Raw genomic sequence first — 22,719 nt, 5'->3', positions numbered from 1 at the left:
TTTCGTGTGTGTGTGTGTGTGTGTGTGTGTGTGTGTGTGTGTGTGTGTGTGTGTGTGTGTGTGTGTGTGTGTGTCTGTCTGTCTGTCTGTGTGTGTGTGTGTGTGTGTGTGTCTGTCTGTCTGTCTGTCTGTCTGTGTGTGTGCGTGTCTGTGTGTCTGTGTGTCTGTGTGTGTGTGTGTGTGTGTGTGTGTGTGTGTGTGTGTGTGCGTGCGTGCAGGTGGGGGGTCACACCAGTATGATGCGTTACGATGACCACACCGTGTGTAAGCCTCTGATCAGCAGAGAGCAGCGCTTCTACGAGTCTCTGCCTCCAGAGATGAAGGAGTTCACCCCAGAGTACAAAGGTCAGTCACAACCCACTGGTGCTAGTGTTAGTGCTAGTGCTAGTGCTAGTGTTAGTGCTAGTGCTAGTGTTAGTGCTAGTGCTAGTGCTAGTGTTAGTGTTAGTGCTACTGCTAGTGCTAGTGCTAGTGCTAGTGCTAGTGCTAGTGTTAGTGCTAGTGCTAGTGCTAGTGCTAGTGCTAGTGTTAGTGCTAGTGCTAGTGCTAGTGCTAGTGTTAGGGCAGCCACGGATGGGAGACGGTTTTCAGATGGGCTTAAATACGTGGTGCATTAGAACCGTAGCTGCACGTTTCTCCAAACCAGACCAATTAATACAATTGTTTGTGTTTTGGCTTCATCTTTTAACTAGAGATGCACCGATTACATCTTTCTAGGCCAGTTCTGATTTCTGATTTTCTGAGTTAGACCAGCTGATACTGATTTTAGCTGATTCTGATTTCATGTTTTCTAACCACTTTACAGCACACACACACAAATATTTATTTTCTATCTTTTCTTTAATAGAACATGTGTTGAACAGATAATGGATCACTATAAAATAGAACTATATAAATTACTCCTGGTGTGGGACATTCACACACATCTAAAGAGCAATGTTAGAACCATTTCCTTCTTTTCACATCAATATCAACTAAAGAAATGTGATTTAGGTTTTTGGTGTCGTCCCTCCACGCCCTACTTTCTCCTTGCAGGTGTTGCATATTGTAAACTTGTTATCTTCTGCACACACGCTGAAGAATTCCCAAACAGCTGACATGTTGCAGGTTAATTCACCAGGTTCCTACATGTGGAGAATAGCACCGACACGAGCTTCACACCGCGAGCGGGTACGCGCCACACATGGCGGAAAAGTTGAGAGAAAGGAGAAAGAGAGCGTGCTGTGGCGTCCGTGCTGTGGCGTCCGTGCTGTGGCGTCCGTGTGTGCGTGCGTCCTTGAGAACTGTAACTGGTATAACTTATGTTGTCAGGTAATTGGAGCGTTGACCAGCATGAAATCACCATATGTCAGACTGACCTGCCGGTCGCCGGTCATGACCAAGCACGTGAAAACCGGCCAATTCTGGTCACCGGCCGGACTATCGGTGCATCTCTACAACTTACAAAAAACTACTTTCTCCTCCACACTGTCACGTGATGACAAACACACATAATTAAATAAATTATATTTAATATTTAATCCTTGTCTCCTATATAAGTGCATTGAATTTTTTTTTATAACGGTATTGAATCTGATACCGTTGCTATTTTTAAGACCCCGTGGTATACCGTATTACCGTATTACCGCCCAACCCTAGTGTCAGCTACTGTCTCGCAGTCTCAACACAAGATTACAGAGACGTTTACTGTGGATAAATCCATCCAATCTGACTTCAGATCCATCACACAATACTTACACACACAGATTGGTGGACAGGAAAATACAATATGAAAGCAGCCCACAGTCATAATACATATTAACACCCCGTGCCAAGTCTACAATTATGTAATCAACAGAAGATGAAGACCAGTTCAAAGAGCCGCAAACTAATTTAAAATGTATTTTCATTCGTCATATAATTTATTTTAGGATTAGAAATGCTTTGATTTAAAGTGAAAAACGTGTGAACAGCATCTTGCTTACTGCTAGACGGAATCGCTTTGACTGAAATGTTTAATAAAATATTAAATAGAGAGACCGCCCAGACTTGTTGCTTTCAGAGGAGCCCAGGTCTCTTTTAGGGATTTGGGCTACCACATAATTCAAACACTGCTCTAAATGATCTCTGCTCCTCTGTGTTCGGTGGCGGATGCAAAGGCAGACAGAAAAGAACAGAAGAGACAGAAGAGACAGAAGAGAGAGACAGAATCACGGATGTTTACTGGCAGTAAAGTGGTTTAGCTGCTCTGTTTTTCATCACTGTAATGTAGCTGTTTCCACGTGCTTCTGCTGTAGTAACAGGCCCAAACACACTCGGACACACACACACACACACACACACATACACACCTTACCCTTATGTACGTGACCTATTTAGAATTTTAGCAAACTATGTAAGAGAGGAGACATTGACGAATTAAAGTAGATTGGGAGATGAAGGGTCCTATCTTGCACCCGGCGCAGCGTAACGCAAAGCCCACTGCAAGTGTCTTTGCTAGTTTAAGACCGACCCAGTTGTCAGTTTCCCGTCCAGCGCCCACGTCGTTTAAACAGCAAATGCACCTGCACCCATCTGTGGCCCATGGGCGTGCTGGTCTTACAGGGAGGTGTGTTCAGGTGCATTCTGGGCGTGCTGGTCTTACAGGGAGGTGTGTTCAGGTGCATTCTGGGCGTGCTGGTCTTACAGGGAGGTGTGTTTAGGTGCATTCTGGGCGTACTGGTCTTACAGGGAGGTGTGTTCAGGTGCATTCTGGGCGTGCTGGTCTTACAGGGAGGTGTGTTCAGGTGCATTCTGGGAGTGCTGGTCTTACAGGGAGGTGTGTTCAGGTGCATTCTGGGAGTATTGCTATCTTGAGGCAGCAGGAAGTGATGGCACCATTGACCAACAAAAACCTGGTCTAAAGTCAATAACGCAGCATTTCATTGTTATTTTAACAGAGCATTAGTAAAATGATCCTAGGCTCGTGCACAGCGCACACTATGCTTGTTACACACACAGAGACACACAGCAGCACACACACACACACACACACACAGCAGCACACACACACACGCACACACAGCAGCACACACACATGCAGAAGATTACAAATAAAAATATTACGGTGTAAATCCTCCATCATAACAGCAATGCTCCAAGGTCCAAACGCGCCTGGCTTGTAAAGGGAATGGGAGATGATCTCTGATTGGTTGATTTCATGTTACGCCCAAAACACACCTCTGATTAATGAAGACACTAAGTACAACCCTTTAGAACCATGACCCCGGCACACGGACACTTTTTACCGCCGTCAAACTAGCAGAAGTGGATTAGGACACGCCCTAAACACACCTGCAGCAGGCGCTTCACGCCGTGACCTCAGATCGGTAAAACAGGACCCTGAGAGAGATTTTGATGATAAAAATTGCATGGCGATTCATCAGTGAATGAAGAAAACAAAATGCTGTTTATTTATATTAAAGGGGAACTATTATATAGCATTTTCAGGTTCATACTTGTATTTTGTGTTTGTACTAGAACATGTTTACATGCTTTAATGTCCGTGGCTGCTGCACCATAGACAGTATATATAATGGAGCAGCAGGTCCCGTGTCTCTGGACGGAGACCAGTGAAGTCTCTTTCCCGGTGATGGCTGAGCGTTACTGAGCAGCCTCCAACTGAGCTTGAAGACGTAGATGTGACGTGAGCAACCTGTCTGAAAGTTGGAAGTCTTCTGGTAGCTGTGCCAAGAGAAATCTCAATCATTCCCAATCTAGCAGAGACGGAGAGCGTAGGTATATGTAAGGAGATAACATAGACACAGGCTAATTATTGATCACTAAAATGATAGTTAACATTAGTAATTAAACTTAAACAGCTAATGGAAGTCCAAACTGCCTGAGAGCTTCTCCTGTACTATACGGTAATTCCTCTACTATGAGACAGTAAGTCTCGTGGTTATGACCCAATCGTTAGCCTATTTTTATAAAAACGTCTGCTACGGAGCCATAACGTGAGCTACAAGGTAATGGAGCCTTTTATACATTGTCGTGTTTCTTAAGAAATAAACAACGGACAAATAGAGTCTTTAAACTCTTCAGATGTAAAGTTATTCTCTGTCAAAGTGACGTCAAAATGAATGGCAGTCAATGGGATGCTAACGGGAGCTGATGGCTTGGTAGCATCAAAATGGCGCCGTAGGAGCTACACGTTGTGAGGAGAAGCTGACCCTCTTGTGCTGCACCTGTATGAGACGCTTTGCTGGAGCGTCTGTCTCTTTAAGCCCTCCTCCCGAAAAAGCCCAGTCTGCTCTGATTGGCCAGCGTGTTTCCTGGACTCTCCGCTGCGCTCCAGTTTTGTTTCAGCTATATAGCAGGACTTTGTACCGTGAAAATCACCGTTAAAGGCTTCTAAACCAAATACTACACAACCGGAAATCTGAACGTTTAAGCTCACAGCATTTGTCTAAAATACGTTTACCTCATTATTTGGCATTATTTTATTATTTTTTTAGATTATTTGTTGGGCTTTTCTGCCTTTATTTTGACAGGACAGCTAGGTGAGAAAGGAGAGAGAGAGAGGGGAAGACATGCAGGAAATCATCACAGGACGGACTCTAACCCTGGACCTCTGCGTCGAGGCATAAATCTCTGTGTTTACGTGTGCCTGCTCTACCCACTGAGCCAACCCGGCCACACACACTTTATAACTTAAAATACATGCCACCTTCCTCTCGCACACGGAGGTACTTTACATGAGAGCTGGTGGTATAAACCCACTACAGTGAGCTGCAGTTGTCTGTATTCCCACCAGGTCACCTCGCTGGTGTTTTGGGGCCCAGTGCCATGGCAACAGTGGTCCATAAGGAGTCTATATTTAGCCCTGGACCTCTGCCCACTACCATTGTCCTGCTGATTAAATAATAGCAGACAGACAGACAGACAGACAGCTGCCCAGGGACGACTTTCTGAACCTGTCAAGGTTGTTTTGTCCAGAACGTGTTTGACATTATTAGATCAGGTTTCTCCTGGTGTTGTGGGTGTGGAGGAGGTGAAGAAGTCCAGTTTCCTGAGGACAGAGCACACACTCGGCGCTGGCCAGGGGAAGATTTGGATCTTTAGAGTTGATTTTCCACCATTGAGCAAACTCGACGTAAAATTAAATTTGGACAAACAAGGAGGATGTTCAGTGATCCACTTAGCGGGGATGAGATGCTCTTCTCTGTTTGTAAAGCTAAAAATAATCTCTGACATTTTCTATCTGGGTATTTTGATCTATAAACAGTTTCTCAATTGAATTTTGAGAACATTTACTAAATCTTGGTACACAGACGAATGACAAATGACAGGGAACCCAACGTTAACCCTCCTGTTGTCCTTGGGTCAAATTTGACCCATTTTTAAAAAGAAAATTTGGTTCCCTACAAAGTAAAATGAACGATCACTTTGGGTTTTATTTGATTTTATGGCTTTTGAATAAAAGAATTGCTAAAAGAACGTTAAAAAAAAGTCAGAAAAAGTTTCAAAAACGTGGGAAAAAAACAAAAACGAAAAAAAAATTGACAAAGAATTATATATTTAATTATGACCCAGGAAAAAACGAAAAATTGCACAAACGACGGGAAGACAACCCAAGGGTTAAAGCGTAACTCTCGCCAAAATGCAACCTAGGGTCTTTTTGTGAATGTACCCGAGTCAAACTTTAGTTTAAAAGCATATTCAGGACGGAATCACCACTTTTAAGATTTACTGTATTCTCGTTTTTGGGTCAAATGGTCTTTTGAATGGGAGAGCTAGGGACACTTTGATGCTAGCCTCAAAATATCTATTTTTAAACCACTAAGAAGGCTCGACACAACATGAGACTTTGGTCCAAGTATCACCAGGAGCTCTACACCTTAACTCCACCGGTGACCAAGATATACTATAACCAGGAGCTCTACACCTTAACTCCACCGGTGACCAAGATATACTATAACCAGGAGCTCTACACCTTAACTCCACCGGTGACCAAGATATACTATAACCAGGAGCTCTACACCTTAACCAAAGCATTGACAACATTGGTAGTGTTCAGAGTTTACTAAAAAGAAAGGTTTTAACAACTCACCGTAGCTCTTGTTCTTCCGGTCGCCGTCTATCGAGCCAGCTATCTAGCTAACTCAGCACAGCATTGCTTGGAAGTAATGACGGTTCTTTGTTCATAATGCGTATATTTGAACGTAAAATAAGATGATTAAAGGCAAGACGGAGGCTCACTGACATACTTTAAAATATATTTCAGCATTTTGTTAATCGCTAAAAATATAAGCAGGAGAATGTTATCATTGCAAAGTGTTCAAGCTAATGTCTTGTGTTTATTCCACAGGACTTATGGATAAGCAGTTTGAGTTATAATTATTAGATTATTTTCTAATTTCACTTACCCTGGTGTGCATGAACGTAGCTGTTCCTCAATTTGAATGGTCAGCGTATGAGGCGGCTGCTGCTTGCGCTGGGACCTATGGGCTTTAACTTCAATTTTGATGAAATGATTCTCTCATCGGTTGCATATTACATCGTGGATATATCCCTCGAATGCATACTGCAGTCCCTTTTGTCTTGCTCTCTCAGATATTTCACCTGTTCGCCAAAAATGACTACCGTATTTTTCGGACTATAAGTCGCTCCGGAGTATAAGTCGCATCAGTCAAAAACTGCGTCATGAAGAGGAAAAAAACATATATAAGTCGCACTGGACTATAAGTCGCAGGACCAGCCAAAGTATGAAAAAAAGTGCGACTTATAGTCCGGAAAATACGGTAATTATCTCTTTGGGAATGTCTGACACCGGTGCATACATACTGTAATAGACGGGCCAGGCACGAAAGTCAGGCAAAAGTCAGGCGTAGCAACAGTAACTAAGGAGGGCGGGGCTTAGCGAAGGGTCAATTATAGGGGAAACACTGCAGAGGTGATGGAGATAAACTATGTAAGACCTTTCAAAGTCATTCAGACGATGGATTATATTTCTGTGTCTTGGGATTGTAATAAATGTGTTGTTTCTAGAGATGGTCTGATACCATTGTTTGCTTCCTGATACCGATTCTGATACCTGAACTTAACGATACCAGTGTGTCATATATTTATTATAACAGCTGTATACTACTATCTCTGTATGATGATATGATGTATAACAGCTGTATACTACTATCTCTGTATGATGATATGATGTATAACAGCTGTATACTACTATCTCTGTATGGATGTGATATTATTTCTATCTTTGTTGTCAGTCTGGCTCAGGTTAAACTCTTTGAGAAACATGAACAATGAACACCCAGAACTTTCTTCTATTCTGCAGTTTGACAGTCAGTTATAACGGAAAAAGAACATAAATAAACTACTTTAACGTAGATTTTCTTTAGGGCTTTATTACATGGTATGGGATCGGTGCATTAACTCCAGTACTTCCAGATACTGATACCAGCGTTTTAGGCAGTATCAGAGCCGATAGTGATACTGGTGTCGGTATCGGAACATCTCTATTTGTTTCTAAACTTCCTGTCGTTATTTTGCTCCGTCCTGTCAGGTGTGGTGATGGTGTGTTTTGAAAGCGACTCTGACGGCTACATCAACCTGGTGGCCTACCCCTACGTGGAGAGCAACACAGAGGGAGGGATGGCGGAGCACGAGGAGCGTGACCTCCCAGAGAGGGAGCAGCCGAGGAGGAAACACTCCCGACGCAGCCTCCATCGCTCCTCCTCGGCCTCTGAACACAGGGAGGAGCGGCCCGACAGGAGGGAGGCACACGACACAGACACCTCTGATACGTAAGGTCACATTAATGGAATAGCTAGGAGGAACGAGGGAGAGAATACAATAAATACATTCTGATCCTCTGAATAAAAACAGAAAATTGGAAAAACAGTTTAAAGATCCAATTTTTTAACTTGTCAAGACGGAAAAAATGAAAAAATGGATATTGGAAGCCATTTTTCTGTTTTTCCAAATGTCCGTTTGTGCTTAGAAAATTGAACTGATGAGCGTTACACGGACCAAATAGTTGTTACATTTTTTCATTTTTTTTATTTATTAGTTTGTTGACAGAAAATGAATCAACAACTATCTTAGTAATAATTTAGCTATAAACAATTCCAAAAATGATCTGATTCCAGCTTCTGTTTGGGGGCAAATAAACAAAGACTTCACAGAACTGTCCAAAGGTCAAATTTGTGTGAATAATGCAGACTAGAGGGTGACAATTTTTCGGGACTCCGGTGGGTCACGGTATTCCCGCGGGAGTCCCGCGGTACAGGAGTCAATCTCACTGTTGGTAACATGATGAGGACGGAATAGAGCGGAGAAATCAACGGGAGCAGGACAGAGAAATGTGTGTTTTGAGTGTGAGAAGATCTCCGTTAGGAATTACGTAATGAAATGGCCTAGACCTGCAGGTAATGTATGTTACCTAGACCTGCAGGTAATGTATGTTACCTAGACCTGTAGGTAATGTATGTTACCTAGACCTGCAGGTAATGTATGTTACCTAGACCTGCAGGTAATGCATGTTACCTAGACCTGTAGGTAATGTATGTTACCTAGACCTGCAGGTAATGCATGTTACCTAGACCTGCAGGTAATGCATGTTACCTAGACCTGCAGGTAATGCATGTTACCTAGACCTGCAGGTAATGTATGTTACCTAGACCTGCAGGTAATGTATGTTACCTAGACCTGCAGGTAATGTATGTTACCTAGGCCTGCAGGTAATGTATGTTACCTAGACCTGCAGGTAATGCATGTTACCTAGACCTGCAGGTAATGCATGTTACCTAGACCTGCAGGTAATGCATGTTACCTAGACCTGCAGGTAATGCATGTTACCTAGACCTGCAGGTAATGCATGTTACCTAGGTCTGCAGGTAATGCATGTGTAGTGTAGCCTAAATTTCGAGGCAATCTCAGTGTTTTGACCGCGGTTAACCAAACACACACAAGCGACATCAACTGGCTAGTTCTCCTCCAGACAGCGACGGACAACGTCTCTTTTACTTTCTCTCTTTTCTGCCGGGTGGCGTGCGAGCCTGCTCGCGGTGTGAAGCGCATGTCCGCGACAGAGTCTGATAACTTTAGACAACATAGGGAACAAAACTATTTTTGTGTGCTCGGGATGGGATGGGAGCAGCAATTGATTCCTGTGTCACCCTCTAATGCAGCTCTTTAAATCCATTGTAAATACAAGTGTTCAAACAGAGAGGCACCGACGGTCATTCTTGCAATATTAATGATCCTCTCCTCCTCGCTGCAGTCTTGCAGAGCTGAAGAGTCCCAGGCTCGACCCAAAGATCCACTCGGACGTTCCCTTCCAGATGTTGGATTGGAACAGCGGTTTGAGTTCAGAGATCAGCCACAACCCCTGGAGCCTCCGCTGCCACAAACAGCAGCTCAGCCGCATGAGATCTGAATCCAAGGACCGCAAACTCTTCAGTATCCTTCCTCAACCTGTCACATTCACTGACACTCAACAGTCCTTTCTCATTTGACAGAACAATGTAAATCCAATTGCTAGCTTTATCCACAGCATTCAAAAACTGCAGTGTCACCACACCTGAAGGAATGTAGCTGTAGAAATGATCTAAATATGTATATACAAGCACTGATGTTTTTACAGAGTACTGCAACTATTGTACATCTAGTGATGCTGGCTACATAATATTAGCCAGGAGAAGTCAACTACCGCCCACAATTCTGATTGGTGGTTTTAGTCGTCGAGTAGTGGAGTTGTGTACTGCTGCAATAAGGCACTAAATGTAAATGTCCGTGAGACCAGACTGATCTCATGAAGTGGCGTATGTATGACACGCCAATCCGTATGCCATTATTGGCGTGTTATCAAGAGGCATGCTCACTTTTTAGCGTGTTTATCAACGCCGTTTGGCCTCCATTGACTTACATTACCTTGAGATTGCGTGTGAATTTACGCCGTAGTGAGTAGTATGAAAGGGAGAAAATCTACCGTAGGGAGGTTGGTCGGGGGGGAGGATGGGTCGAACACAAGACTTTCACCCAGGAGACCGGGTCCCGCGTGTCACGTTATAACACGCCAAGTGGCGTGTATGTTTACGTCCGCTGTATACATCATAGACATACACGCGGATAGCTCAAAATGCGTACAGATAACACGCCACTTGGCATCACTTAAGGTGATGGGTGGTGATGATGCAGTGGATATGACAACTTCCTTTGGTGTGGGAGATCTGGGTTCAATTCCCACTGCGGTACATCAACCAACGTGTCCCTGAGCAAGACACTAAACCCCCAGTAGCTCCAGAGGTGTGCGTCCTCTGACATATATAGACATTGTAAGTCGCTTTGGATTAAAGCATCAGCTGAATGACATGTAATGTTAAGAAAGTGGGCGTGTATGTTTACGCTAAGTCATGATGTCATGTCAGTGAGACTGTGAGGTAGCGATGGGTGGTGTCCGCATTGACGTATTATAAGAACTGGATACAGCGTTTATTCCGATGAGAGTTGCTTCTAGGCAAGATCCGCCCTTCAATAGCATTCACATGCTACTATTGGCTGGGCGTCTATGCTTACGCAAGTTAACTTAACCCGATTTGTTCAGGTCCTATCCCCTGACCAATCGGCTATCCTAACCTTAACCACTCGAGGTCAATGCCTAACCCCAACCAATCAAGCTGCTTCGTAGGGCGGGACTTGCCTAGAATCAGAATCAGAAAAGCTTTATTGCCAAGTACGTTTTTTACGCGTACAAGGAATTTGTCTTGGTGTTGTTGGTGACTGTCACAGAAGTTACGTGGGATCCATAATAACGCCTCTTTCCCATGTGTCTATGGGAAAAAAGTATTTTTGGGCCAGAGGGCATCATGTGACGGACAAGGAAGTTGCAATTTCACGGCTTGGTCGCTATGTTGAATTAGCTTTAAAGGCCGGCGGGGTATCTGGGTATCTGAGGTGATCAGCTCAGAGGTTGTGCTTTGATCTTAAGCTTCAAAGAGAGCCGACTGCAGCTGTCTGGAGACAGAAACACACACACACACACACACACACACACACACACACACACACACACACACACACACAGAGAGAGTGCATCTGTCTTCAGTCACAGCAGATTCAGCAGGGCTGCTTCTCTGTGCAGAAACATAGTGCATTCAGATTATTTATTTATTTTATGATCAATTTTTTATTATTTTTCTATTTTTGAACATAGAACATACAACTACAATCAAACAAGAACCAAAACCCTCTCCCACCCCCCACCCTCTGTGGTCTCGGGGAAACCAAACAAACAAATATACAAGAAAACACAACAAGAACAGAAATCCCTCCTTGCCTAGTCCCTCTCCTCTAGTTCATTAGGACTGATTAGTGCTGCTGTGTTTCTCCATAGATCTATAGTAGATGACTTGGCTTTGTTAATCCTTGCTGTAGAGAGCTCCAGCATAACTATGTCTAGAAAATACGCCCACCACTGTTTTATACAAAGCGAGTGGAGCCAGCGCTGAGCTATCATTTTCTTGGTTGCTGTCGAGCCGGCTATCCTCTGTCTCCCAAGTAAGGCATGGATACCCGACCTGAGCCCGACAGGTCCCGACGGGCCGGGCCGGGTTCGGACAGATATTTAGAAATGATGGTCGGGTTCGGTTCAGGCTCGGTCACATCAGCGCGATGAGGCATTTGTTGTAAAATGGTGCTGCTGCTCCTTTAAGAGAGCTCAGTGTGTGTGTGTGTGTGTGTGTGTGTGTGTGTGTGTGTGTGTGTGTGTGTGTGTGTGTGTGTGTGTGTGTGTGGTGTCCGAGATAAACTCCAGACTGAAAGCCAAGTTCATTCTTTGTCTCTCCAGAAACAGGATTTTAACCCCGATGTTATTCATGTTATACCGTCGGTCCTGGAGGTAACCAGTCTCCCTGGTGTTCTGACCACGGTCAGGAAAGGTTAACACGTTGAACATTTTAAATTAAACAGATTATTAACGTGAGCTTGTTGCCCCGTGTGAGCTGATGACCTCATCTGTTGACATTTCCGAATGCCTTCCAGTTGCTTAATAAACACTGTCAGGCTCAGGCCGGGTTCGGACGAAAAAATTCGGCCCGATCCAGGCTCTACTCCCAAGCAGGCGTAATTTAGAGTCGTCATTAAGTAACAAGACTATCAGGTCAGTAGGAATTCGACATCCATCCACCTGTTCACACTCCCAGACCATGCAGGGAAGTTCCAGCTTGTTGAGGTTGGCAGAGGTGCAGTAGGGAGTAGGAACGTGCATTCAGATTATTGAAGTTATCAGCGTCCAGTCATCATCTCTGCTGCGGAGAGCTTAAAGCTCTCAAGGAATTAGCTTTTTCAGTGTTTCAGTATCTTTTCAAGCATCCTTTAAATCGTAACGAGAGTATCCTAAATGTCATTTCATTTTTTACTAATGTCACAACGAAATACCCAGAAGTCAAAATGTAATTGAAATCTTATAGTAGGCTATAATTTATTCGGAGTGATCATCAGGAATATTCTGTCTCATTAAAGACCCAGTGTGTAACGTGTTTAGTTGTTCATTATCTAAATCTGTGTTGCCCGTTCACAACATTTTCCTTTTTCATGAATATTTACCTCCACCATCAACTCCAAGTATTCCTTTTGGTTGAAATTTAACATTTGAACTGGAGTAGACGCTCCATATTCATGATCCATCTAGAAATACGTTAGCTGGTAAGAGACATACAGGACACACTGCTCCACCTTAGAGAGAGAGAGAGTGTCTGTCTGTCTGTCTGTCTGTCTGTCTGTCTGTCTGTGTGTGTGTGTGTGTGTGTGTGTGTGTGTGTGTGTGTGTGTGTGTGTGTAAGGGACATACAGGACATACTGCTCCACCTTTCACGTTTTTGCTGTCACATGATAAACTCACAAGTGCTGCTAATGGGTATCACCCCCGAATCCTTCTTGTTGGTTATTGACTGGAAGACTGTTTGTTATGTTTGGTGGTGCAGGTTGGCACAGTTTGTTTTTGTTGGTGTTTGTGGAGCCTGGGCTGTCTACAGAGACTGTGGTTTTTATCAGTGTGTTCAGGGGACAGGCAGCTAGCAGATAGTGAGGAGATGTTTGCTGTATGTGACAAAAAAAGTTGTAGCCTAAAAAATGTGTGACGTCGCTGAGGGCACCTTTAACATTGACTGAAAAACGTCAAAAAATGGAATTGTAATTTTTAATCAGACTTTTAGACTAATCCGTTAACCTTAGTTCTGCAATTTCACAATGGCTCATTTACAATATTTAGTTTCTAAAATTGTTAAAGTGCTCATAGAAAGTAGTTATTTTAACTAATTCTGGCATATTTACATGGTGTTTTTATACAACAATGTTCATAAATATGCATGGTCCATATCAAATAAACCAATAAAATAAAAATTATGCAACATCTAAATATGTTATGAACCTGAAAATGAGCATAATTTGAGCACTTTTGCATAAGAAATGCAGAACATTATAAACTGTTGTGTCTATGTCTCGCCCCCTAAATCTCCAGATTAGGTAGAGATCAGCCGTGGTTCTGTAGTTTGCTCCTTAACTGCATCATTTGAACCAGAGTTCCTGTTGTTGGAGAACGTGGTCCACCACTTCTCCTACCCCTGCATCCTGGACCTGAAGATGGGCACCAGGCAGCACGGAGACGACGCCTCCGAGGAGAAGGCGGCGAGGCAGATCAGGAAATGTGAACAGAGCACTTCAGCAACGCTGGGAGTCAGAGTGTGTGGCATGCAGGTACAACAACTGCCCCTACGGTTCAGACAGCGTCCGCCTGACAAGTAACGAAGTACAAATACTTTGTTACCTTACTCAAGTAGAAATTTTGGGTGTCTATTAGAGATGCACCGAATACAACTTTCTAGGCTGATTCTGATTTTCTTTGAGTTAGACCAGCTGATACCGATTTTAGCCGATTCTGATTTCATTTTTTCTAACCACTTTACAGCACACACACATATGTATTTTCTATCTTTTCTTTAATAGAACATGTGTTGAACAGATAATGGATCACTATAAAATAGAACTATATAAATTACTCCTGGTGTGGGACATTCACACACATCTAAAGAGCAATGTTAGAACCATTTCCTTCTTTTCACATCAATATCAACTAAAGAAATGTGATTTAGGTTTTTGGTGTCGTCCCTCCACGCCCTACTTTCTCCTTGCAGGTGTTGCATATTGCAAACTTGTTATCTTCTGCACACACGCTGAAGAATTCCCAAACAGCTGACATGTTGCAGGTTAATTCACCAGGTTCCTACATGTGGAGAATAGCGCCGACACGAGCTTCACACCGCGAGCGGGTACGCGCCACACGGCGTAAAAGTTGAGAGAAAGGAGAAAGAGAGCGTGCTGTGGCGTCCGTGCCGTGGCGTCCGTGTGTGTGCGTGTGTCCTTGAGAACTGTAACTGGTATAACTTATGTTGTCAGTTAATTGGAGCGTTGACCAGCATGAAATCACCATATGTCAGACTGACCTGCCGGTCGCCGGTCATGGCCGAGCACGTGAAAACCGGCCAATTCCGTTCACCGGCCGGTCTATCGGTGCATCTCTAGTGTCTATACTTTACTGGAGTAATTATTTTACTGACTTTTTACTTCTACTCCTTACATTTTAAAAATAGCCTCGTTACTCCTATTTCAGTTCGGCTTGTTTTCATTACGGCTTGTCATCGTTCAAAAAAACACCAACAAAAAAATAAAAACCTATCCAGATAAATCGCGCCATCCAGATAGAGTGAATTTGATTGTAATTGGATGAGAAGTATAAACATATACCATTCTGACACCCTATTTGTTTGTACGCGATCCATTGCACCTGCACCTGACACAAATCACATCACACTCCAGCAAGGAAATAGCAGACGTATGTAGCCTAGTACCAAGATGTCCGTGGCAGAGACTCAAGAGAACTTGAGCGAAATGTCCCGACCAGCGGGGAGGTTGGTAGCCAGGAAGACCAGCCAACCCTTCTACATCCCTGGCTGTACCAGGAAGACCAGCCAACCCTTCTACATCCCTGGCAGCCTACCTGGAAGAATTTTTCGAAATGTTTGGATGCAGAAACAACTCCTTTCGAATGCGCTGCAAGCTCTGCACACCCAAGTACCACGAGCTAATTGTTTCCAAAACTCGCCGTCTAATTTGAAAAAGCATATTGATATTATTTTTTCCCCCTTACATTACTTTTACTTTTATACTTTAAGTAGTTTTGAAACCAGTACTTTTATACTTTTACTTGAGTAAAAAGCTCGAGTTAATACTTCAACTTCTGCAGAAGTCTTTTTAAACCCTAGTATCTATACTTGTACCTGAGTAATGAATGGGAATACTTTTGACATCTCTGCTGAGAACGTAGGAACAATAATTACAGGCGCATTTCCTTTAGGACATCCATCAGATTGTGTGTGTTACAGTTCACTCTGCTGGGGTAAAGTGGGTATTACATTATACTACTTGATTATAGTTATTGATGCAATAATGTGTGAACATCTCTTTAATGTTGCAGCTGGTAAACATGGAACAGATTTTAATTGCTTTAAATACTGCAGGTTGCTTAACCTATAATAATACATAATTTATTAGTTGATTTATATTTTGTATTAATAATTCAGATCTGCAAAATAATCAGTAGCTAAAGCTGCCAGATAAACGTAGTGGAGTAACAAGTAAAATATTTGCATTCAAAATGTGTTAAAGTAGCATGAAGTACAAATATCTAATTACTTAAGTACAGTACTTTTTAAGTAAATTTTAGGACTGTCAATTGATTAAAATTTTTAATCGCGATAAATCTCATGAGTGTCCTAGTCAACTCGCAATTAATCACAAATTAATTGCACAATTTTTGTATCTGTTATAAATGTACTTTAAAGGGATATTTATAAGTATTTTACAGGGTCTGAAAAGTCGTTAAATCTAGCGAGAAATTCAATTCATTTATATTTATAGTATCAAATCATAACAAGAGTTATCTCAAGACACTTTACAGATAGAGTAGGTCTAGACCACACTCTATCATTTACAAAGACCCAATAATTCCAGTAATTTCCCCAAGAGCAAGGATTTAGTGCGACAGTGGTGAGGAAAACTCCCTTTTAGGGAGAAACCTGGGACAGACCCAGGCTCTTGGTAGGCGGTGTCTGGTTGGGGGGGTGATGAACAGTGGCAATAATAGTCACAATAAAGATAATGGAACAGTGACTAGAAATAGTCGTAGTAGTTCATGGCGTAGCAGCACACTGCAGGGTGTAGCAGGACACTGCAGGGTGTAGCAGGACGCTGCAGGGCGTAGCAGGATGTAGCAAGGTGTAGCAGGGTGTAGCAGGGCGTAGCAGGATGTAGCAAGGTGTAGCAGGATGTAGCAGGGCGTAGCAGGATGTAGCAAGGTGTAGCAGGGTGTAGCAGGATGTAGCAGGGTGTAGCAGGGCGTAGCAGGATGTAGCAGGGTGTAGCAGGATGTAGCAGGACGTAGCAGGATGTAGCAGGGCGTAGCAGGATGTAGCAAGGTGTAGCAGGACGCAGCAGGGCGTAGCAGGATGTAGCAGGGCGTAGCAGGATGTAGCAAGGTGTAGCAGGGTGTAGCAGGACGCAGCAGGGTGTAGCAGGATGTAGCAGGGCGTAGCAGGATGTAGCAGGGCGTAGCAGGATGTAGCAAGGTGTAGCAGGACGTAGCAGGGCGTAGCAGGATGTAGCAGGGCGTAGCAGGATGTAGCAAGGTGTAGCAGGGCGTAGCAGGACGCAGCAGGGCGTAGCAGGATGTAGCAGGGCGTAGCAGGACGCAGCAGGGCGTAGCAGGATGTAGCAAGGTGTAGCAGGGCGTAGCAGGATGTAGCAGGGCGTAGGAGGACGCAGCAGGGCGTAGCAGGATGTAGCAAGGTGTAGCAGGGTGTAGCAGGATGTAGCAGGGCGTAGCAGGACGCAGCAGGGCGTAGCAGGACGCAGCAGGGCGTAGCAGGATGTAGCAAGGTGTAGCAGGGCGTAGCAGGATGTAGCAGGGCGTAGCAGGATATAGCAAGGTGTAGCAGGGTGTAGCAGGATGTAGCAAGGTGTAGCAGGGTGTAGCAGGATGTAGCAAGGTGTAGCAGGGTGTAGCAGGATGTAGCAAGGTGTAGCAGGGTGTAGCAGGATGTAGCAGGGCGTAGCAGGATGTAGCAGGACGCAGCAGGGCGTAGCAGGATATAGCAAGGTGTAGCAGGGTGTAGCAGGATGTAGCAAGGTGTAGCAGGGTGTAGCAGGATGTAGCAGGGCGTAGCAGGATGTAGCAGGGCACTGAGAGCATAGCAGGGTGTAGCAGGACGTGGAGCACGGCGACAGCTGCAACCATGATTTAGGTGCCACCCTAATCCAAGGAAATATGCTGGGTGAAAAAATACATAAGGGCTCCGGGGGATAAGCTCCCCAGAGCTGAGTTAGTAACGAGCATTTCTGGGACACGGAGGCACACAAATGGAAAGAGAGAGGAGAGAGGAGCTCAGTGTGTCAGAGGAAGGCCCCCGGCAGTCTAAAACTATAACAGCATAGCTAAGAGCTGGTGCAAGGCAGAACTGATCCAGCTCTGTAAGGGTTGGTAGGTGACTCTGACGACTATGAAGAGAAGCAGAGAAGAGAAGAAAGTCAGCAAGTTGGCAACCCTGTCCACATTGTTACTTCTGCAGCTTCCTGATTTCCCAAACTACGGAGTAAAATCACCGAGCGTGCATGTTAACCATGCGTTAAAAAAATGAGTGGCATTAAAGGCACACTATGCAGGATTTGTACCTTAATATAACAGCTTCAAAGTCATTTTGATGGTAAACGAACTCGTAGTTGGACGAATCATCCCGATAGCAAAGCAGGGGAGCCCTGCCAAATCACGCAAGAATCACGACGTCACATACATCAACCACATATGAGAAGCAGCCTCTATGGAAGACACTAGCACGCATTTCAGACGTGAATCATGGCAGAGTCGACGAAGAAAGCGCGGTCAGAAGAGTCGAGGAAAAGAAAACGAGAAAGTGACCGCGTGAGGAACCGGACAAGAGTCCCACTCGCTCAGACTTTCACTCGTTGGTGAGAGCTAAAAAGCAGCAACGGTAACGTTAAACACAAGTACTCCACAGAGCCTCTAGGGGGCGCTGTTTGACAACAATGGAAACTGCATAGTATGCCTTTAAAAGGAATTAGCTTATATTAAACTTGTTTTTAACGTGTTCATTTTGACAGCCCTAGTAGATGTACTTAGTTACTTTCCACCACTGTTTGCCAGTGTTGATATTTAGGCTCCAGAAACGGGAAAATAAGTCAAAACTAAATGTTGGATTATGGACATAGTGTGAGAGTTGTTAGATTCTTCTAACTGTGGTCGGATTTCATTTAGAAAATCTGACTCCATGTGCAGCATAATATGACGTATTACACAATGAAACGGCCTGACATTGAACAAGGGAAGGTATATAAATATCTATAAAGTTATAAATAATAAATCATTTATTTCTGCAGGTGTACCAGCTGAGCACCGGTCACTACCTCTGCAGAAACAAGTACTACGGCCGCGGCCTGTCGATCGAAGGCTTCCGCGAGGCCCTCTACCAGTACATGCACAACGGAAAGGGACTGAGGCAGGACCTCTTTGAGCCAATCCTGAATAAGCTTCGCACCCTGAAGGCGGTGCTGGAGAGGCAGGCATCCTATCGCTTCTACTCGTCTTCACTGCTCATCATCTATGAGGGAAAGGTGAGCCGGGACTGGGATGGATAAGGGCTCATTTATTCTTCAGGGGAGTCAGGTGACATAACTTTGTCAAGTTTTTGTGTTCATACCAGTCCCTCCAGAAAAACATGATTATGCGATCGCATAATTCAATGCATAATCAGCCAAAGTCTACATATTTATTTACAACATTATATTTTCAAATACGCCGCACTTTCACTGCATAAATTGCAGATTTCCGTGCGAAATATGCGGGGCTTGCATGATTTCATAATCCCCGCATTTTCGTTGCAAAAAAGTCCCACATATCTTAGCAGAAAGTTGCGTTTACTTCACACAAGAGCAGCCGTTTTCTCCTGTTGCCATGGGAATGTTATGAAGTGACGTAATTACGCAACGTGAACATCATCGAAAAGCTGCAAACCCCGCGATGAAGCCACGATGAAACCGCAGTTTTTGCAAGTTCCCGCAATTTCATCACATAAAATTGCATAAATATCCCGCATATTCCATCACATTTTTTAAGAAAACGTGCCGCATAATCAAGGATTTTAGCCCAAAACAATCACAAAAAAACTCGGGCTCGGGCTCAGGCTTGCGCTCCAGGTTGCGTGGTAAACGAGCGGTCAGGTGATGCGTCTCCATTAGCGTGTTAATGATGCTGAGGAGGAGAAACGGAGGCTGGCCTCTGGAGGACTTATTTCATTTCTTTGTTCCAACTTCCAAGCGGCCGATAGCCTCCGTTAGTCATGAATTAATGATGTTAAAAAAGGTATAAATGACTCATTCTTGATGAAAGGAAGAAGAGCTGTGTGCGTGCGTGCGCACATTTGAATAATGTCAGGCTGTAAACGGGTTCAGGCTTTAAAAAAGCTGTCAATCAAAATGTACTTGTCGAGCTCAGGCCTTGTTGGGCCGAACTTTTAACGCCTGATTACAGCTTGTTACGCCCCAGTCTAGGGGTGCCTAGGACGCAACACAAAAAGGCCCCATCTTCCCCGTCTCCCAAGTAGCCACAAACAATTAGGAGGTTAGGTATCAACAAACTTATTTATTTTACAGAGAACGAAACAATATATACATAACATATGTTCGTTTAAGGCTTCAGGGTGGCCTACCACCAAAATAACAAAACAATTCTAAGACTAACCTAACAAACAAGAGGGCAAAACAAATTACAGAAGACTTACCTCCCTAACTAACAAAAACAGGAGAAAACAAGATTGGAGGTCCACCCTTACTAAACAAACCAAAAACAATATCTAATCTAAAGCAACGTTACACAAAGCAAAAGCGTGGCCGGTTGCGAGATGAGGACGAGGAATGCCTGCTGCCCACCGATGGCCGCCATCTTGGCTCCTTATATCTGGGTGGCTTCCCCAGCTGCACCCAATCACAGGGTCGGGCCTGAACTTCTCCACCCATCCTCCTTCGGCTATAGCACACCCCAATTTGCATATAAAATTGGAAACAACAGAAGAAACACAGGGCACACAGCAGACTAAAGAACAATATGACCACAGTCATAACACAGCTCTACTGTGAATTGTCACTCTGAAAGGGAGAGGTGAAGCCCAGATGAGGTTTGTCTACATTCTGCAAACGTAACTAGGGGGGGGAATCAGCAGAGGCCTCACGATACCATATCATCACAATACTTATGTCACGATACAATATTATTGCGATTTTAAACATATTGCAATATTCTGCGATCTATTGCAATTTATTACCTTTTTTCCAACTTCAAATGTTTCCCAATTTCAAAGTATGTCCCCAAAAGTAAACTTTGTCAACATCTGTTTAATCTAAAAAGTAAACATTTCTGTTTGTTCATCTCACTTCAATTGTATTGCTGCAAAATGGGATTGTCCAGCAGACAAACTGACCAACACATATATAATAATAGATCCATACTGGGCGCTTGTGTATTGATACAGTATTGCCTCGGAAAATATTGCGATACTATGTTGTATCGATTTTTCACCCACCCCTAAACGTAACTGCAGCCAAGCCTGGATTACCAGTTTTAATTTAATATTTTACGTGGCGTGTTCTTTTGTGGGGTGCAAATGTTCCACCAAAACAAGTTCCCCTCTGAGACTTTTAGTTGCAGTGTGACCGGAGCTTAGCGCCGCCCAGGATGATTGTGATTGGTTTAAAGAAATCCAACCCACAGAGTTTTTTCTCCTATCCCAGAATGCATCTGTGGTATAGCCAGACTTAATCCACAGTGCTGCGGAGATAGAGCTGGCAATGCCAGACTACTACTACGCAGACTCTGACTCCAAAATTACAAGATGGCGGTGCCCATATTTTGGGAGGAAGTGGAGACACGTCGTCCATCTTTTTTTTTTTTTACAGTCTATTGTTCATACAAGGAGGTAACCCTCTCCTCACAACGTGTAGCTGCTATGGCGCCATTCTGATGCTACCAAGCCATCACCCCCCGTTAGCATCCCATTGACTGCCATTCATTCTGACGTCACTTTGACAGAGAATGACTTTACATCTGAAGAGTTTAAAGACTCTATTTGTCCATTGTTTATTTCTAAAGAAACACGACAATGTATAAAAGGCTCCATTACCTTGTAGCTCACGTTATGGCTCCGTAGCAGACGTTTTTATAAAAATAGGCTAACGATTGGGTCATAACCACGAGACTTACTGTCTCATAGTAGAGGAATTACCGTATAGTACAGGAGAAGCTCTCAGGCAGTTTGGACTTCCATTAGCTGTTTAAGTTTAATTACTAATGTTAACTATCATTTTAGTGATCAATAATTAGCCTGTGTCTATGTTATCTCCTTACATATACCTACGCTCTCCGTCTCTGCTAGATTGGGAATGATTGAGATTTCTCTTGGCACAGCTACCAGAAGACTTCCAACTTTCAGACAGGTTGCTCACGTCACATCTACGTCTTCAAGCTCAGTTGGAGGCTGCTCAGTAACGCTCAGCCATCACCGGGAAAGAGACTTCACTGGTCTCCGTCCAGAGACACGGGACCTGCTGGTCCATTATATATACGGTCTCTTGTTCATACTGATCACTACTGTGTTTGCCTCTGTCTGTAGGAACCAGAGGGCCCTTCAGTCCTCAGTTCTGGGCAGCATGCAGCGTTGCACCAGAAGACTCCCGTGGCCACCGTAGAGCCCCCCTGTGGCCCCGGACCCCACGCACCCGCGGCCCCAGGCACTCCACGTGAAACGGACATGAGCCAGAACCCCAATCCGGGGTCAGTGTCCTCTCAGGGACCTGGACTGATGGCTACGCCGATGGCTACGCCCTCCCCCTCCACTCGCCCTCCCCAACAGGCCCCACCCTCAAAGTCAGACTGCCACTCCTTCCCCTCGCCTCACCCGCATCCAGACTCCTTCTCCCCTGCTCCCTCTCCTCCCGCCCCCCAGCCCCAGCAGCCCCCCCTGGTGGACGTACGTATGATCGACTTCGCCCACTCCACTTTCAAGGGTTTCCGCGGCGACACGGCGGTGCACGACGGGCCGGACCGGGGCTACGTGTTCGGACTGGAGAGCCTGGTCCAGATCCTGGAGAGCCTGCGGGACGACAACCTGCCATAGCCCCAAACACACACACACACACACACACACACACACACACACACACACACACACACACACACACACACACACACACACACACACACACACGTAGTTACTACAGACAGTGGTGCCGAAATGGCTGCAACTTCAAGCTGATATGGAGAGCCTCTGTTTGTCTGAGGCTCTGCAAAAACACACACACACACACACACACACACACACACACACACACACTTGTACTTCTATACTTGTGAGGACCTGCATTGACATAATGCATTCCCCAGCCCCTAACCCTACCCTTAATCATCACAGTCTAACCTTAGAGTACCCCTCCACTCACAATGTGTTTTTCCTCTTCACATCAGCTGGAGGTTTGAGCTTCACTCTGCAGAATGAGGTATGTGCAGAATGAGGTATGTGCAGAATGAGGTATGTGCAGAATGAGGTATGTGCAGAATGAGGTATGTGCAGAATT

At 44.4% G+C, this 22,719-nt stretch overlaps 1 protein-coding gene across 4 annotated transcripts in view; it reads left to right on the top strand.

Annotated features, from left to right (window-relative positions):
* The window catches only part of ip6k1 (inositol hexakisphosphate kinase 1), a 57,292-nt gene extending 34,989 nt beyond the window's left edge, over positions 1-22,303 (top strand). Inside the window, exons 4-9 of one of the 4 annotated variants that reach the window (XM_036002125.1) lie at positions 219-345; positions 7,532-7,769; positions 9,248-9,429; positions 13,541-13,722; positions 18,475-18,708; positions 21,759-22,303. In XM_036002125.1, coding sequence (XP_035858018.1) covers positions 219-345; positions 7,532-7,769; positions 9,248-9,429; positions 13,541-13,722; positions 18,475-18,708; positions 21,759-22,262 — 1,467 coding nt within the window. In that variant the 3' untranslated portion in view covers positions 22,263-22,303. Of the gene's footprint in view, positions 1-218; positions 346-7,531; positions 7,773-9,247; positions 9,430-13,540; positions 13,723-18,474; positions 18,709-21,758 lie in introns of all 4 variants that reach the window. The other 3 variants (XM_036002126.1, XM_036002127.1, XM_031301374.2) reach the window with 3 other exon arrangements.
* The last annotated feature ends 416 nt before the right edge of the window (positions 22,304-22,719 follow it).

Source organism: Sander lucioperca, chromosome 6 (assembly GCF_008315115.2).
Source record: "Sander lucioperca isolate FBNREF2018 chromosome 6, SLUC_FBN_1.2, whole genome shotgun sequence".
In the NCBI taxonomy this organism is placed as follows: Eukaryota; Metazoa; Chordata; class Actinopteri; order Perciformes; family Percidae; genus Sander; species Sander lucioperca.
Note: the sequence above shows the minus strand (reverse complement) of the source record. Positions and strands in the feature narration are given on the sequence as shown.